General features: G+C 54.7%; 4 protein-coding genes across 4 annotated transcripts; 2 read left to right on the forward strand and 2 right to left on the reverse strand.

Moving 5' to 3' along the window:
* Positions 1-686: 686 nt before the first annotated feature.
* Positions 687-5,237, reverse strand: INS49_013733 (uncharacterized protein; the record flags this gene model as incomplete). Its single annotated transcript, XM_043174428.1, has 9 exons — positions 687-857; positions 914-2,222; positions 2,286-2,340; positions 2,566-3,370; positions 3,524-3,665; positions 4,184-4,203; positions 4,258-4,304; positions 4,358-5,000; positions 5,124-5,237. 9 exons carry the CDS (start codon positions 5,235-5,237, stop codon positions 687-689), a joined length of 3,306 nt encoding a protein of 1,101 aa, XP_043021373.1.
* Positions 5,238-7,520: 2,283 nt separating this feature from the next.
* On the forward strand, positions 7,521-8,002 carry INS49_013734 (uncharacterized protein; the record flags this gene model as incomplete). Its single annotated transcript, XM_043174429.1, has 3 exons — positions 7,521-7,570; positions 7,632-7,811; positions 7,885-8,002. 3 exons carry the CDS (start codon positions 7,521-7,523, stop codon positions 8,000-8,002), a joined length of 348 nt encoding a protein of 115 aa, XP_043021374.1.
* A 2,628-nt stretch (positions 8,003-10,630) lies between these two features.
* Positions 10,631-11,863, reverse strand: INS49_013735 (uncharacterized protein; the record flags this gene model as incomplete). Its single annotated transcript, XM_043174430.1, has 3 exons — positions 10,631-11,381; positions 11,489-11,627; positions 11,689-11,863. The coding sequence occupies 3 exons, from the start codon at positions 11,861-11,863 to the stop codon at positions 10,631-10,633; spliced, it is 1,065 nt and encodes a 354-aa protein (XP_043021375.1).
* Positions 11,864-14,793: 2,930 nt separating this feature from the next.
* On the forward strand, positions 14,794-16,572 carry INS49_013736 (uncharacterized protein; the record flags this gene model as incomplete). Its single annotated transcript, XM_043174431.1, has 2 exons — positions 14,794-15,916; positions 16,010-16,572. The coding sequence occupies 2 exons, from the start codon at positions 14,794-14,796 to the stop codon at positions 16,570-16,572; spliced, it is 1,686 nt and encodes a 561-aa protein (XP_043021376.1).
* Between the last annotated feature and the right edge of the window lie 85 nt (positions 16,573-16,657).

The raw sequence follows: 16,657 nt of genomic DNA on the forward strand, positions 1-16,657 counted from the left end.
GCGGGGGACCGGCCGGAAAGATGTTGCTCGGAGGAAGAGATGAAGTGGGTTGCGCACGTGTCCCGGGTCTGCCGACGTTATAGTCCAGTGGGGTCCGAGTCTAAGTTCTCTTGAGCTGAGATACCCAGTCCGTGGTCATCTTGCGAGCGGTATTTCCGCTCGAAGTGTCCCAATGGTGTTGCTGGCGCAGGAGTAATTGACACGACTTGAGCATCGGGAAATTGAATCGCATGCTGGCGGCCTGTCGCAAATAGATGCCACCCCGGGCAGGGGTGTATATCTTATCGGGCGGCCCCGCTAAATGTCTATCGCAATGACCATCGTGCAATGGAAATATGCCACTAACCAGGAAATACCACGTCTTTACAAACTGCTGTTCACGTGTCACCGGCTTTGATGCTTGAGCTGATTCTGAACATTTATAATGATTCCATTTGTACAACTTAAAGAAAATGCGACGTTGCCTGTCCGGGTGATGTAAAGTTCCAAAACCGATGAGCTCCATAACCCGAGAACCCCTCCGCCGAAAACAAGCCAGTATGGTATTTAAAGTATCGTCTTCTTCGTCTCTTGTCCTTCCCACACCCCATTTTGGCCCTGTTTTGGACCGTGGCTGATCGTACTTATCGCCTTATATCTTGACACAGTCGAGTGGGTGCCTAAGCACCCGTATAAAGGTGTTATATTTATTTGTTGGCCTTGGCCATGGTGTTAAGAGCACTGCCGTTCTTGAACCACTCGATCTGGCCAGCGTTGAAGGTGTGCGACAGCTTGACCTCGAATGGCTTGCCGTCCTTGGGCTTGACGACCATGGTCAGAGGCTTGCCAACCTCGAGCTCGGTGGCCTTGAGGTCAACCTACAGAAACACAATTAGTATAATTTTTTGCACGATCCATTCCGGTGAAAACTTACCTTGGCATCCGTGGGGATCTTGTCGTAGTCCTCAGGGTTGGAGAAGGTCAATGGCAGCATGCCTTGCTTCTTCAGGTTGGTCTCGTGGATACGGGCGAAGGATCGGGTAATGATGGCAACTCCACCAAGGTGACGGGGCTCCAGAGCAGCGTGCTCACGAGAAGAACCCTCACCGTAGTTCCAGTCACCGATGACAACCCACTTGATACCCTTGGCCTTGTAGTCACGGGCAACAGCTGGCACGGCATCCCATGAGCCGTTGGTAAAGTTCTGAATCTTGTTGGCCTCGCCGTTGGCGGCGTTCATGGCACCAATCAGCATGTTGTTGGAGATGTTGTCCAAGTGGCCACGGTACTTCAGCCAAGGGCCAGCCATAGAGATGTGGTCGGTGGTGGTCTTGCCCTGGGTCTTGATCAGGATAGGGGCATCAACGTAGTCCTTGCCGTCCCATTCGTTGAAAGGCTCGAGGACCTGGAGACGGTCCGAGGAAGGAGAAACCTGAACGGTGACGGTGGATCGGTCGGCGGGAGGGGCCTGGTAGGTGTCCATGCCCGGGTCGTATCCCCTTGTGGGAAGACCATCACCGGTGGGAGCCTTCAGCGTGAACTCGTTGCCATCCTTGTCCTTGAGCTTGTCGGTCAGAGGGTTGAAGGACAGCGATCCAGCAACAGTCATGGCGACGACCAGGTCAGGAGAAGTCACGAAAGAGTGAGTGGCAGGGTTGCCATCGTTTCGGCCGGTGAAGTTTCGGTTGTAGGAGGAGATGATCGAGTTGGCATCGCCCTTCTTGACGTCACGGCGATCCCATTGACCAATGCAAGGACCACAGGCGTTGGCCAGGACAACACCGCCGTACTCCTCGAAAGTCTCCAACTGACCGTCGCGGGCAATGGTGGCACGGATCTGCTCGGAGCCAGGGGTGACGAAGAAGGCAGACTTGGCCTTCAGACCGTGGGCCATGGCATCCTGAGCGATAGAGGCAGCGCGGGACATGTCCTCGTAAGAGGAGTTGGTGCAAGATCCGATCAGACCGACCTTGAGCTCCTCGGGCCAGTTGTTGGCCTTGACAGCCTCGCTGAACTTGGAGATGGGAGTGGCCAGATCGGGGGTGAAGGGACCGTTGATGTGAGGCTCGAGCTCGGACAGGTTGATCTCGATCAGCTGGTCGTACTCGGCGCCCTCGTCCTCGCGCAGATCCTTGGCGTAGACGCGGGAGAAGTCACCAATGTCCTTGCGCTTGGTGGCTGCGAGGTAGTCGTACATGCGGTCGTTGAAGGGGAAGACTGAAGTTGTCGCACCGATCTCCGCACTAAGGCATCCAACGTTAGCTGTCAGAAAATGTAAAATCAGGAATATTTCCGGAAATATTCACCCCATATTGCACACTGTAGCCATTCCTGTTGCAGAAACGCTATCGACACCGGGACCTAAATGACGAATCAAAACGATTAGTGATGTTGGAACAAGATAGAAACCGAGTTTAAGTGGTGGAAAGCTGGAAAAAATGTTGGACAGGCATAAAAATTGTTGAAGAACAGGCGCAAAAATGTTGGTGATCCGGCAAAATGTTGTTGAGTTGACGCAGTAGCAACGGACGTCGTCCAAAAATGTTGTGTCGTAGATGGGTTAGGATGTCGGGATATCAGAGATACCCAGCGAATCCAGGAAGGCCACACGGTCACGACGCTTGTTGGTGTTGTAGTGGCGATCCAACTTGCTCTTGTCGGGGCACGCTGCGTCGCAGAAGGTGCAGTAGAACTTCTTCTCCGCCACGGCTTTTGCGTTGGTTTTCTTCTTCGTCGCCGCAAACTTGACACGATCTCTGGTGAGAGCGTATTTGTCCTTGACGACTGGTTGCCGTGGTAGTCCTGCAAGCTCACGATGCGCCTGAGAATTGTTATGACGCTCCAACTTCGACTTGTCGGCGAAACCCTTGTTACAGAAGGCGCAGTGAAATTTCTTCTCCGCCACGTTCTTGGCCCGATGTCTCTTGATGTTCGCCTTGATCCTATCGGGATTCTTCTTTCTGAGTTTTCGCATGACTGCGGCACCTTTGGCATTAAAGGCCTCGGGATCCTTGGCCTTGATCTTCTGGTGGGATTTCTGTTTGAGCAGCTTTTGTCGATGTTCCATTTCGGCTTCAAAGATTACTCGCTCCTCAGGAGTGAGATCATGCTTGCCGGGAATGGCTTCGCTCAGAGCGATATGGGAACAGAGACCATCGTACTCGAAGGCCTCGACAGGCCACAGCAGCATCTGAGGCATGGAGTAGTCCTTTTTCGTGTCGTATGCCCAGAACATGAAGGAGAAGGCAGCCTCAAGTGCGATGAAGACAGCTCGAAACATTGGTCTCTGAGCAGCAGATGGAAGAGGTGCCCAGCACAAGCAGAACTTGTGGGTGATGTTGCATCCTTGAGCCAAGGCTCTCCGAACATTGCGGGAGAGCTGCTCCTCGGTCTCGTAGTGTTGAAGACGTACCCGAGCACCCTATGCTTTTGTGCCAGTTCCGACGTAGATCTTGGCACGACAATCCTGCTTCTCAAGTATCACCAAGTACATAACCCAGATCAACTTGAGACGGTGTTGAAGAATCTTGTTGCTGCGAAAAACCATCCGCTTCAGATCTTTGACGGTTGGAGGAGTGCTCTTGGTGAGGACCTTGAGAAGACCAGGCGCGAAATACAGAGGCAAGGAGGCGGCAAGGTGCTTGAGGACAGCCTTGGTGGGGGTGGTACTTCTCGTAGTGAGGATTCTTGCGACGAGGATTGATCGTCGACAGGGCACAGCCAGGTCATGTGCAGGACCAGACTGAGGAGGAAGGGCGAGCTCTTGGGGAAATCCATCTTGGGGGCAGAGGCGCAGGAGTTGGAGGAGCACCGCTCAAGGCAGCGTCGTGTTCTTGTGGTGCAAATTGTCGTACTCCCGTGGTGCTGTTGGACGGCGTCCAAAGATGGCCCAGTATGGATGATCCACGGTGATGAAGGGGTTCCAGATGCGGCCGTCGTAGATGATCCACGGTGATGGAGGGGTTCCAGAGAAGGTGAACAAGGTTGGGGGAGTTCAACAAAAGAAAATTTTGCTCCTTGAGCAGGCAGTCATGGGTGAGGGAGGAAGGAGGTACTCATGGGGAAGGAAGGAACCGTTGAAGCCGAAGAAGGAAGTTGCGCCTACCACTGTTGTGTGTTAGCAATCTGATACGGAAACTAAGCCATGCATTTTGGGAAAAAATCCCAGGCATGACAGACGAGGAATTGTGAAAATCTAACATACAAATACTCGGTAATACTTCCCTGTAAAAGTGTTAGCAGCCAATTCTGAAGCAGTGGTTAAGAAACTGGACATACAGTGCCACCCTTGACGGTGAGGATACCAGCAACCTTGAGAATGATATCTGTAGAACTGTTAGAACACCACACCACAGACAGCGAAGGGGGGCCAACTCACCCTTTGGCGAAGTCCAACCATTCAATTTGCCGGTCAGCTTGACACCGATGATCTTGGGGGCCTTAAGCTCCCAGGGCAGGTTGGCCATAACGTCGACGGCGTCGGCACCACCAACACCAATAGCGCACATGCCAAGACCACCAGCGTTGGGGGTGTGAGAGTCAGTACCGATGAGGAGACCACCAGGGAAAGCGTAGTTCTCGAGCAGAATCTGGTGGATAATACCAGAGCCGGGCTTCCAGAAACCGATGTTGTACTTGGCGCAGGCGGAGGAAAGGAAGTTGTAGACCTCCTCGTTGATGCTGACGGCGCGATCCAAATCCTTCTCACCACCGATCTGGGCCTCGATCAAGTGGTCGCAGTGGACGGTGGAGGGATTTGCCACGGAGGGCATACCGGCGGACATGAACTGGAGGATGGCCATTTGTGCGGTGGCATCCTGGCAGGCGACACGGTCTGGCCTCAGCTTGAGGTAGGAGCTGCCACGGTTGATGTCCTGGCCTTCTGGGTCGTCCAGATGGGAGTACAGGATCTTCTCTGCGTATGTGAGGGGTCGGTTCAGCCTGCTGCGGACAATGGCAAGGTTCTCAGACATCTTCTTGTAGTTGATGAAGTTGCCCTCTTCCCAGTTGTTCTGCTTGACCTGTTCACATGCGAGGTTGACGTCAGCGGCAGCTTGGAAACACACACACAAGAGCACGGGCGTGCGGAAGCGAAGCCAAGCTCAGCTTCACCTCGCGCGCCAGTGGGAGGACGAGGAACGCACCTTGCGGTCAAGAGGAGAGTCTGTGACGGTGGCCATGCATCGTCGCAGGCCCAGGGAGCCGAGGGCGGCACGGCTCCGGGCGACGTGGCCCAAAACCTGACGGGAGGCCAACATTGTGTGTGGTGGTCCCTTTGGCTGGGGGGAGGCGTGTGTGTAGAATCAACGATCTGAGTGGAGAGTGGAGAGGTCACACGAATGGAGCTCTCTTGATTAGAAAGAAGGCATTGAACTGCCACCTGAGTCTTGGAGAGGGGGGACAGGAATTGATCGTGACTGTGGAGGAGTGAAAACGTGGAAGGAAGAGCAGCGGGTGAAAAGTGTGAGAGGAGCAACGAGGTTTTAGATGGCAACCTTGGAAACTCCCCCGTGGCCGGTGGCCCGTGGCTCTCCTCGCCCTCGGCGCAGAGGCGGGACTGGCATTGGCACTGGGCGCTAGAGCAACCCGCACGCAAAGCTGGCACCCCTGCCACCTCACCTCCAGCCCCACCGAGGTTCGTCTCCCCCAGTTTTACGTCCTGGGCATAGCCGGGCCAGCCAATCATGCGCGTTTGATTTTCAAATGCTCGGAGGCAAGGATCCTCAGAAGGTTGTGTAGCCAAAACGTCACAAGGATGCGGCCGGTGTACAGCCGGGCTGCCGCTCGGAAGAGGATACGTATTTTCGACCGGACATGTGCAACGTCGACGACCGCCACGACCGTTAAAGACGGATGTATTACAATCACCTGCTGCCGAGTACATAGGGGAGAATATTCTCCGACCTTTCGAGTCACCGGGGCTAGGTCTACCTTATCTAGTAGGTGGTTGTCGCATCCACCTGTCCAGAGCATGCACATGCGTGGGACTGTGTCTTGTCAAGCTCGAGGCATGTGCTTGTCTCCTTCAGATCTGGCTACTGGCAGGTACAAGAGTCGAAGAGTAGGATATTCTCTTCTAGACAACCTCCCATAAGACACCTTCCATTGGAATAACCTACCGTGGGATAACCTGCTATGGGATAACCTGCTATGGGATGACCTCCACTGGAATAATCGACGATAGGATAACCTCCTGTGGGATAACCTCCCTGTAGTAATCTTCACCAGCTAATGTCTGGCAGTGGGATAACCTCCATTGACAGTTCGAATCATCGCAATGGGATATTATCGACATTCACTGGCCGGTGTAGCCTATAGGACCTGCAGTGCTAGAAATGCCTCACAGGGACATGGCGTCGGCGTCGGGCGTGTTGTCGACTGCGCTACCGGTGCCTCCGTGGGGCCCAGCCCATCCATCCGGCCGCCCACCAGCCGCACCGAGCTCTGTTGCATCGACCTGTAGGTCACCCTCGGCTGCTGAATCAGGCCCCGTTGACTGGCCAAAGCTCTCAGCCGCATCCGGAAAACTGGGGATGCCCTCATGCTGATTTGATCTCGACCTTACAAAATGCTGTAGATAGCCCTTGGCCAAATATATACCAAATGTAATTTCGTAAACACAATGCCGGACCGACAGGCATATCGGAGCAGAATAGTCGCAGTCCCAATCTGTAACGCGGCGGTGCGGCAAAATCAAACCCTTTGATGAAAATTTTCAACGGCCTGCAGACCAGCCTAGACGGCCTGGAGCCTTGCAGGCGGGTGGATGGGGGCGTGGTCATTCCCAAGGTTGCAGTGGCCCATCCGGCGCCCCAGAACCTGGAGAGCCCTTGTGGAGGAGCGCGCTTTTTTGGGAAGCTCCTGTGGGTCCTGGCGACTCCCACTGGGGCCGCGACGCCTCGGTCTACGAGAATCCGCGTCGGCTAAGAAAGGCGTTAAGCCGCGAGCTCGACGACAACCTCGTTTTTCGGCCCAAAGCCGACTCGGGTCGTGGCAATGCGCACGCGACCGCCGTCGGATCTCATCTCTGATACATAGCACGAACCCTCGTGTCGCCATCAGGGGGCACTGCTGCTGATTATCCGACAAATTTTATGCGGAATCCTTCATTCAACTGCAGTCTTTCCCTGCAGGAACCCTGCGCAATTGTGTGGTTGGAATAGCCTTTCGGCGTTGCAGCTTCTAATCGCAGTTGCTTGGGACACCTCGCAGCCCCTGCTCACATTCACATTGGCGTCTGGTTAATTGTAATTTGAGGTTGGAATAGGGTGACAACACCGAGAGCAGCAATATGCTTGTGTCGAGCAGATAGAATAATAGCCTGAGATGTGTGGTTGCGCTTGTTTGCACCACCCTGTCCCTTTAGGCTAAAAAATCACCATCGGGAATTTTCAACTCACTCTCATCAAAACTTTCTCACACCGTACAATCAAATCGCATGTGAAAACGCCACGCCCACAAGGCCACCACAGACACTCCATATTCAGAGCATATCCAAACCTCATTTCCAAGTCCCACCCCAAGCTCTCCAATCAATCAAAATGGGTGTCCAAAACAAGCGGACGCTGACAAAGACCCGGCGGTACAGAAGGTGAGCAAGCAGCCCTTGACCAAAATCGTCCATGAGCCAGCACTGACTGACCCGAAACCAGGGATGTCGACCAGATAAAGGCCGATCTGCTATCGCCCAAGCACCTCAAGCAGTACAAGGACACCAAGCTGGTCGAGGACCTGCCCGCCCTGGGCAAGCACTACTGCGTCGAGTGCGCAAAGTGGTACGAGGCCGAGTCGGCCCTCGTCGCCCACAGGCGCGGAAAGCCTCACAAGCGGAGGTGAGTTTTGCCTGCCTCTCTCTCATCCTGTCGCCATCATAACTGTGCATGTGTATTGACGTCTTGTCTGTAGGGTCAAGCAGCTGAAGGAGGAGCCGTACACGCAGAAGGAGGCCGAGGCCGCCACGGGCCTGTGGACCGACAACAAGGGCCCTGGGAAGCCCAAGACCGACGACGTCGACATGTCCTGATCTCCCGCGGGTGGACGGATTGGTTGCTTATCTTCTTATCCGATGGTCCCCTCTCCTGGTCCTCCGTCTCCAAGCTCAGCAAATCTGCTCTACTATACCCGCTCCGCGATTGGAGGGCAGGGGATTCATACCGGTAACAGGCTCCGAAGTTTAGGCCTAGTGCCTCAGTTGGTGCATAATCAGGCCAGCGATCCGAGGACATGAGGAACTTTGTCGATGACATGAATTGCGAGGTATCGCTACGAGCCTCTACGGTCACACCTGAGGGCCAGCTCCATCCATGTCGCATACCATGGTCCTGCTCTCGGTCTTCCGAACACAGGGATATTCGGCTTTCTATCAGCACAGCTCCAGAGAATGATTGATGAAAGGCATACAGCGAGTCGAGGGTGGCCTCAAGGATGGCCACAGGGTAGGACGCTGTGACGAAGAACAGGACGACGCCGCTCGGAACGCAGGGCGTGCGTCAGTAATACAAGATCATTTCCAAGACATGCTATCGTGTGAAATTCTTATGGTGACGCTCTGACGATGACACCTGACGAGTATGCACGGGTTGGTGGCTGATGGTTTTTACCAGCGCATGCCCACTTGTCCAAACCTGGGCTGTGACCTCCAGCCATGGAACCGGATTCCACGACCTCGCTTTTTTGTGATCTCAAAATCTAGAAAGGCCAAACCCTGGGTTTCCAGTGGCAGTTCATGCGGCACAAGTGCTTCTCTTGCTTGAGTGTATCAGATTTGGCTACTTTGGCCTCTGCTCTGTTGAGGTAGTGCCTCCAATATTCCACAGCTTCTCGGTACTTTGTACAGACATTTCTCGCCCTCGACTTTTGTGCGAGACTTGAGCGTAGATATGTCCAGCGGGATGAAGACGCTGCTCCGTATTGCCCTCAATCCAAAGATCATCGCCGGGGTCATCATTAGGGCATTACAGAGGCCCATATTAGTACAGTATTCCCCTATTTGTTATTTCGCCATACTGAAACAGATACGCTCGACATGATTCCCTTCTTCATCAATTTGGTGATTTTAGCGGTTCAGCACATATGCTCATTCTCTCTAGCCTCCACATCCTGCTCCCTTTTCGAGGCTGCATTATGTCGAAATCTCTCACGGGTGTTGCGGTTCTTCGCGCAAGTCAGAGATATGGGCACACCCCGAGTCGAGAAGGCTATTCATTCCTTCTATTTCGATGTCTTCAGATGGACCAGGCATAGATAGTCGAGGTCTAGCCCGGGAGTGGGCAGAAACAGGAAGCAGTCCTCGCTCGCTGATCTTGACGGGCTCAACGCTCGTGCTGTTGGCAACTGAGTGCGGTCATGTCGTTTTGTCCTTCCACTTCCTGGAAGCTGTGCAGTGACTGTGGAGGACAGAAGTCAGCATCAGGGATGTATCTGAAAGACTTAGATATTTGATGGAGGTTGTTTGTTCTCTCGCTGGCTTTCTCCTATGGGGTTGGAAATATGAAATCGGTCCTCAGATCCCAGCTTCGCAGAGGCAAGCATACTCACATGAAGTACGGGGTCGATACACTCTAAAATCAGGTTTGTGCCCGCGAGTGACAGTTACAGGTGGGCTTTTGGGTTGTGTGAGGGTTCGAGGTTGATTTGTGTCATGAGGGCGTGCGGCGATGTCTCTTACTTGGACAGAAGTGGCTTCGTCTGGTCATTCTCGAGGGATGAGTGGCAGATGAGATATCAGGCAAATCCTCCCAGGGTTCCCAAGCAGAGAGCCCTGCAGGCACGTAGGTCTAGACGTGAGTTCTCCCCCACATAATTCACTCATATGCCCATGGTGGGCCAGCCGTTCCAAACGCTTGAGCTGATGGGGAGTGACTGGCTGCCTGCCAGCTGCCAGCTGCCTCCCCCCCCCCGACCTGCCCGCCAACAACTGCCTCAACATCAGACGACCGCAGCTTAAATACCAACGCCTCGACAGACTCGCAATCGATTCGAATCGACCGCCTGAGTGGTGGAACGGTTATAGCGTCGTGCTTAGCACTCGTGAACCGGACCCGCAGGTTAGGTTTACCTACATTGTGACAAGGCTCGACACCCTCGGCGGCACCGGTTCGAATCCCCTCGGCGAGACAACTTGCTACCTGATGCGTTCGGGAGTATCGAGGTTCAGCCTCCAGGCTTGGTGTTGATGACTTGACGGTTCTTTTTTTTGGGCATCCCTCAGCTTCAAAAGTCCTCTGCAGCTGGGGATATCAAACATGGCTTCCTCAAGACCAACTTTGCGTACTTCTCTTCAGCCTTCATAAGCTCTCAAGACGGCCACGATAGTCGTCTGTTCCTTATGTCTCGAGATGGAGCATATTTAAATGACCACTGGGGTTGGAACCAAGAAGCCTTAGTCGACTCCTCGACCCATTCACCTCTTGCCTTCTCCGAGAACTTGAAGCAGTGTGCAACCAGACATCTCTAGTTCAGCTTGACAATTGATTGCGACAAAACAGCATTGGAGACCAACAAAGCTTGGAGCTTGTTTTTCATGGGGTCCAAGCTACGCCAGTCAGCGTTTTCTGAATGAAGAAGGTTGGAAGGGCTCATTTTGCTTGACTTTGCCTAAAGCTGCTACAAAATCGATTCGCTAATTCAAACCAGATGCTAAGGTTCTTCCTCAGTCAACAATCAGCTTGGTCAGAAGCTTCCCCTGGTTCTGGCCACTGAAGAGCCGCATCCAGATCTCAGGCTGCTCCTCAATCCTCGCCTCCACAATGGTCTCCCCGTGGTCCAACTTGATCCTCCCATCTACAGCAGCACCGATGAGCTCTTCAAGCATCTGAGGCACCTTGTCCATATAGTCCAACATGATAAAACCCCTCAGCGTGATCCTCATAGAAATAACCTCGAACCAATTCCTCAACTCCATCGGCTTGTCCTGGGAATTGTACGACGCAACATTCCCACAAACAGCGACGTTTCCGAACTTCTTAACCCGCGTCAGCACCGCATCCAGCACGAACCCGCCCACGTTGTCAAAGTACACATCCACCTCGTCCGGCGTGGCGGCCTTCAGCTCCTCGTGGAAGATCGGGCTGTTGTAGTTGATGCACTCGTGAGCGCCGAGCTCGTCCCTGACCCACGCGCACTTCTCATCCGACCCCGCGATACCAACCACCCTCCCCGCCTTGAGGAGCTTGACGGCGATCTGGACCGCCATCGACCCCGTCGCCCCGGCTGCTGCCGAGATGACGATTGTCTGCCCCGGCTTGGCCTCGCCCGCGAAGTACAGCCCGACGTAGGCCGTCATGCCGGATGCGCCGAACGCGCCCAGGTAGTGCGTCACTGGGAACCCATTGGGAAGAGGGGCCAGGGGCTGGCATACCGCCGCCTCCAGTACCACATACTCACTCCAGATACCGAGGTGGCTTTGTGTAAGATGCGACGTCAGTCAAATCTGACCTTGAGGGTCTTAGCTGGTCCTTCTTGCCTCTGGAGCAATACGAGGAGGGGAGAGAAACGGGGGCTGACGAACAAGTTCACAACCAGATCACCCGGCTTATAGGAAGAAGACTCAGACTCTACAATCTCAGCCAAGACACCGCAGCGCATGGGACAGCCGACAGGCACATTGGGCACATAATGCCGCTCCTGGGCCACTGTGCTGCCAATGACTTCAAGTCGGCATTGTCAGCGAGACGCCTGGTAAGCAGCATGAGTAGCGGTGGATCTTACAATGGCGCAGTCCCGTGTCGTTGGAGAAATATTGCACTTTGGCGAGCACCTGGCCCTCCTTGAGAGCTGGCAGCTCCGCCGTCTGCAGCTTAAATGTTGCGTCAGGGCCAGACAGAATCGGGGCTCCTGATGGTCTAGATGCGAGGACCCACTGCTTCGTAGAGGACGGCGCCATGTTTGTCGATCGGGGCTTCGCGGAGTCTGATCACAACCGGCGGGACTCTTCGTCTAGAACGCAAGGTTCTCCGGTCTATATATACCGGTATACATAATCCCAATATAGTCCCAATGCCCCGCTGTTGCACATTGTGGTACCCATGATCACCGTCTCTTATGCCGCGGCTCTATGCCCGCGTCCCCGCAAAATATATCCAAAATGGCAAGGTTGATAATACCCCGGAGTGCAGAACCTGTTATCGTTGCTTACTAGCCTATCAGCATGCGATGTGATGCGAGTGCTCTGCCGTCAAGCGATCCAGTTGTTGCCTCGTGGCGTGATCCCTTGGAAGAGCTCGCCTTGGCATGACCCGTCGGGGACTTTGGATAGAAGGGACCAAGCGCAGGCTGGACACTCAACGAGCTCAGGACTGTTGATGCCGTAAATGGCCATAGAGTCTGGGCTGTCCTCGTCCCATAGAAATTCAAGCCTATGCCGACCACAGAAGCATAAAGCCTCCACATTCACGGTGCAGTGAAGCACGATGCCAATCCCAGAGGCAATCTCTACTGTCGCCCAGTAGCTGCCACACGACGAAGACCAATGTCTGAGTTTGACGGGAGAAACCAGTGCGAGGGATTTATTTTTGGGGGACATGGACACCGCATGTTCTTTTCAGCCAGATCGGGAACTTCAATTCAACTTATCACCCACGTCTTTGACTGTGGTCGTCGCCCACAGCGGCACCTTCGAATATCCGCTGTGGGCCTCTCCCAGCCGAGAAAAAAAGAGGCATAAGATGACATGCAACAGTCGGGATTCGCTGGTCGTCACCGACCCAACTACAGTATTAATCGACCTCTCACAAGCTCGATTACAGGAGAGCGGACGGGATCCGATATTTTCTTGTGGATATGGTCGCATGTGCTCGTTCATGGTGGTGTGGCGTTTAAGTAGGTGACCTGTCGTGAAACATGGATTTCGTTGCGCCTTGTAGATCTGCCACTTCACCTTCGGGAAGCCGCTAAGCATCGGGCAGAGCGATTCTCCCACGTGGCGTCTCCAATTCCCGGGTTGTTTCGTGCCGGATGTTGTGAGTGCTTTGCAAGCTGATGGAAAAGGATGAACTCCATCTAGTGTTTCTGACCTCGGGCGACGAAGTTTGGGGATGTGCATCAGATCTTCCAGGGATGCTCCCACTAATTTGGGTTGCTTTGACGTTCCCGCGGGAGCTGTCAAGTGCCAGCGAGAACATGGTCAACCCTTGACGTCAACCTTACCCGAAGCCACTTCGGGCTCTGGCTTCAAACAAAACACCTTAGCCTCATGGACACGAAGACCTGCCACAGTTTCCAAACCACCCGCTCGGCCCGGCCGACCTAGACTATTAAGTCCCGACGACGAACAAGATGGACGAGGCACTGCGCGCAGCCGACCACCCGGGGCCTCAGACCGATTGAGCATCGACCAACGATGTCCCTGCAATGGTCAAGGGAAGCAAGATGTTGCTTCCCTTCGAAGCTGTTTGGACGAACCACAATTAAGCTTCTCATGTCTTGTCAGAAATATGCCAGGGTCAGCGAGGTCGATAGTATCCTTACGTCGCAAGGGTCAAATGGTGAGGGAGCTTATTCGTCTGTAACCTTCGCGAGAAATCAAAGCGTGCACTCGGGGTTCGTCTGCGGTATGCAATCTGCTTCACGTCCTCGCCTAGAGTCACAGAGTCCAGACAAAATCGTGTCGAATCGGTCTCGCTCCCTGAGTTCTCGGATGATCCCTCGAGATCAGAGTCAACATGGGCAACGCGATGGGCGCATTGGCCAGTTGACGAGGTGTTGACTGGCCTTTATGATGAGCATGTGTTGCGTTGCCCTTGCACTATCCTCGAGTCTGCCTTCTGGGACCTCGAAAGAAATCACTCGATGTTGTGGGTGATCCCACCTAATTCCGATGAATGTTTCTGGCAGCACATCGGTTGAATCGTCTGCCCTTGACACAGATAGCTAGCTGGCAGCTGCGAGCCTTCCGTGTACAGAACTTTTCCCTTGTCCCATCCCTCGTCTTTTTGCTGTGCTCTTGTTCTTGAAGAATTTGGAAATCGTTTCAATTTTCACCCACAGAGCGTTCATCAGTGCAACCAGGTCGCAATAAGCAGGACGGAGACTTCGGCCAGGATGGAAGAGTCACCACCGGAGGGCCAAAGGCCTGATTCCATGTTGCCGCATGAGCCGGATATGCAAGAAGGCCTGAGAATGGCGACGGAAGCCATGCAAGCGGCCGCTGATGCAATGACTGCCGCGACTGCGTCGTTTCGACGGCAGACCCTGTTGCATGAGGAGCTCGTCTCGAGGCGGACAACATCACTGCCTTACAGACAAGCAGAAAATGATCAAGACGAATTCGGAGGCACACGACCGGGAAGTCCAAGCCGGGATCGAGTTTTATCCGTCCATCAGTTGGCAGCAGCACTATCTCGAGATGATCTCAGAAACCTGCACAAACAGGATGACCGCATCCCAGAAGATGGAATTCCTTCGTCCCGTCTCGCAACGAGTGTGGCACCTCCTACCTCTCAAGATGGTCATCTCCCAGCAGCGTTGCAGTATCCGCCACGCCTTTCCACTCATACCCGTCGTCTGTCATCAGCAACCCGCCGGACGAGTCACCAGAACCTGCGGGGATCATCACGAAGGACGACATTGTCTGAAGGTTCAACCTTGATCAATAAAAGCTCGGGCATTGGAGCTGGGCAGCAGTGGAGTCTTCCCTCTGAAGCCTTCCATAAGGTGGACCCATCATGGCCGATACAGCCTGTATTCGAGGACCAGGGCCCTTACGCGCCTGAATATGACGAGCCTTATGGATCACGGTCGAACCTATTCCAGGAGGCAGAGCAGAACAATCGGTTTCCTGCAACCCGGTGGCCTTTGGAACAACCTTTGCCAGGAATGGGTCCTGCTGGTACCAAAGACGTGGATGATGCTCAGGGTGAATATTTCTCACCCATCATCAGGATGGGCAGGTACACGTACATACGGACCAACACAGGAGAACTCGGGGCATCTCTGCAAGATCCACACTGGCAAGACCAACAATCATCGAACCAGAGCAGCAGTGCCAAATCTCGGGCGTCGAGTCCACCCACCAAAACACCACCAAATAGACCCTACGGCTTTTCAGCCACGAGGGAGGTCTTCTTCGTGGCGGTTATAATCCTCGCCCAGGTGCTGATGCTGGCTGGGCTCGCCCAAGCCCTCATCCCGCAGCACATCATCGGTGCCACGTTCCCGGACACGAACCCCGGGAGCCTCGCGTGGTACTCGGCGGCCTACGGGCTGACCTCGGGGTCCTTTGTCCTCCCGTCCGGCAGGCTGGGCGACATCTTCGGGCACAAAAGAATTTTCATCATCGGGTTCATCTGGCTCGGGCTGTGGGAGCTCGCAGGCGGCTTCAGCGGATATGTACAACAGCGCGGATCTGGCAGCGGAACCGCCTTCTTCATCGCCTGCCGGGCCATGCAGGGCGTCGGGGCGGCCCTACTCGTCCCGAACGGCCAGGCCATGATCGGCAGGGGATACCCGCCGGGCCCGAGGAAGAACATCGTCATGAGCCTGTTCGGCGCGGCGGCGCCGCTGGGGTTTGTGGCGGGCGGTGCTATGGCGTCGCTGTTCGCGCAGCTCGTCTCGTGGCCGTGGGCGTTTTGGACCATGGCGGCGGTTTGTGCCGGACTGGCGGGCGTCTCGGTGCTGGTCTTGCCGCCCTCAGGGAAGAAGACGACGAGGGAGGTCGGGGTCAGCTTGTGGAAGCAGGCCGATGGTCCGGGCGTCTTCCTGGGTGTGTCCGGCTTGGTGTTATTCAACTTCGCCTTCAACCAGGCGCCTATCGTCTCCTGGAGCACGCCGTACGTGTACTTCATCCTGATCATCGGCGTGCTGCTCCTGGGGAGCTTTGTGTACGTCGAGTTGCACGCTTCTCACCCTCTGGTCCCCATCGCGGGCATGACTCCGACTACGAATTTCGTACTGGGCTGTACTGGGGCTGGCTGGGCGTGCTTCTCGATTTGGGTTTACTGTAAGTATTCTCCTAATGGTCTATCTTGCCACAGTCCAGACCTGTCACAAAAACGGTCAGTCCTGAACGTCTCGTAACTGACGACATGGCTAGATGCGCTCAGCTTCATGGAACAGCTCCGCGGCTACTCGCCCCTGCTCGCCTCGGCAGCCCTATCCCCTGCCCCGGTGACGGGACTCGCAGCATCGATGCTGGCGGGGTTCCTGCTCAGCAAGAAGGTCAAGCCATACATTGTCCTGCTGATGAGCATGTGGGCGTTCTTCGCGGGCAGCCTGATCTGGTCGCTCGCTCCTGTTGGACAGACTTACTGGCTGAACTCCTTCATCGGGGTGCTCATCATCCCTTTTGGGATGGACATGTCGAATCCAGCCGCGTCGATCCTGCTCAGCAACAGCATGGCCAAGGAACACCAAGGGACTGCGGCCAGCCTCGTGGTGACGACTGTGAACTACAGCATTTCGCTGGCCTTGGGCATCGCGGGGTCCGTCGAGCTGGCGGCTAGACGGGGGAGAAATGATGTGCTGGCTGGTTATAGGGGCGCCCAGTATATGGGCCTTGGCCTCGGCGGCTTGGGTCTTATACTGGCTGCGGTGTTTGCGTTGCGATCTAGAAGGAAGGCATCGCATGGGACTGAGGCGGTGGCGAAGGTTGGGTAGGCATGAGGCAGCCCTTGAAGGCTACCTTGATACGATAGACATTTCATCCGCACAGAGCATACGATAGACATGATGAATTGAGCGA

The sequence above is a fragment of the Diaporthe citri genome, assembly GCF_014595645.1.
Source record: "Diaporthe citri strain NFHF-8-4 chromosome Unknown scaffold_7, whole genome shotgun sequence".
Taxonomy (NCBI): domain Eukaryota; kingdom Fungi; phylum Ascomycota; class Sordariomycetes; order Diaporthales; family Diaporthaceae; genus Diaporthe; species Diaporthe citri.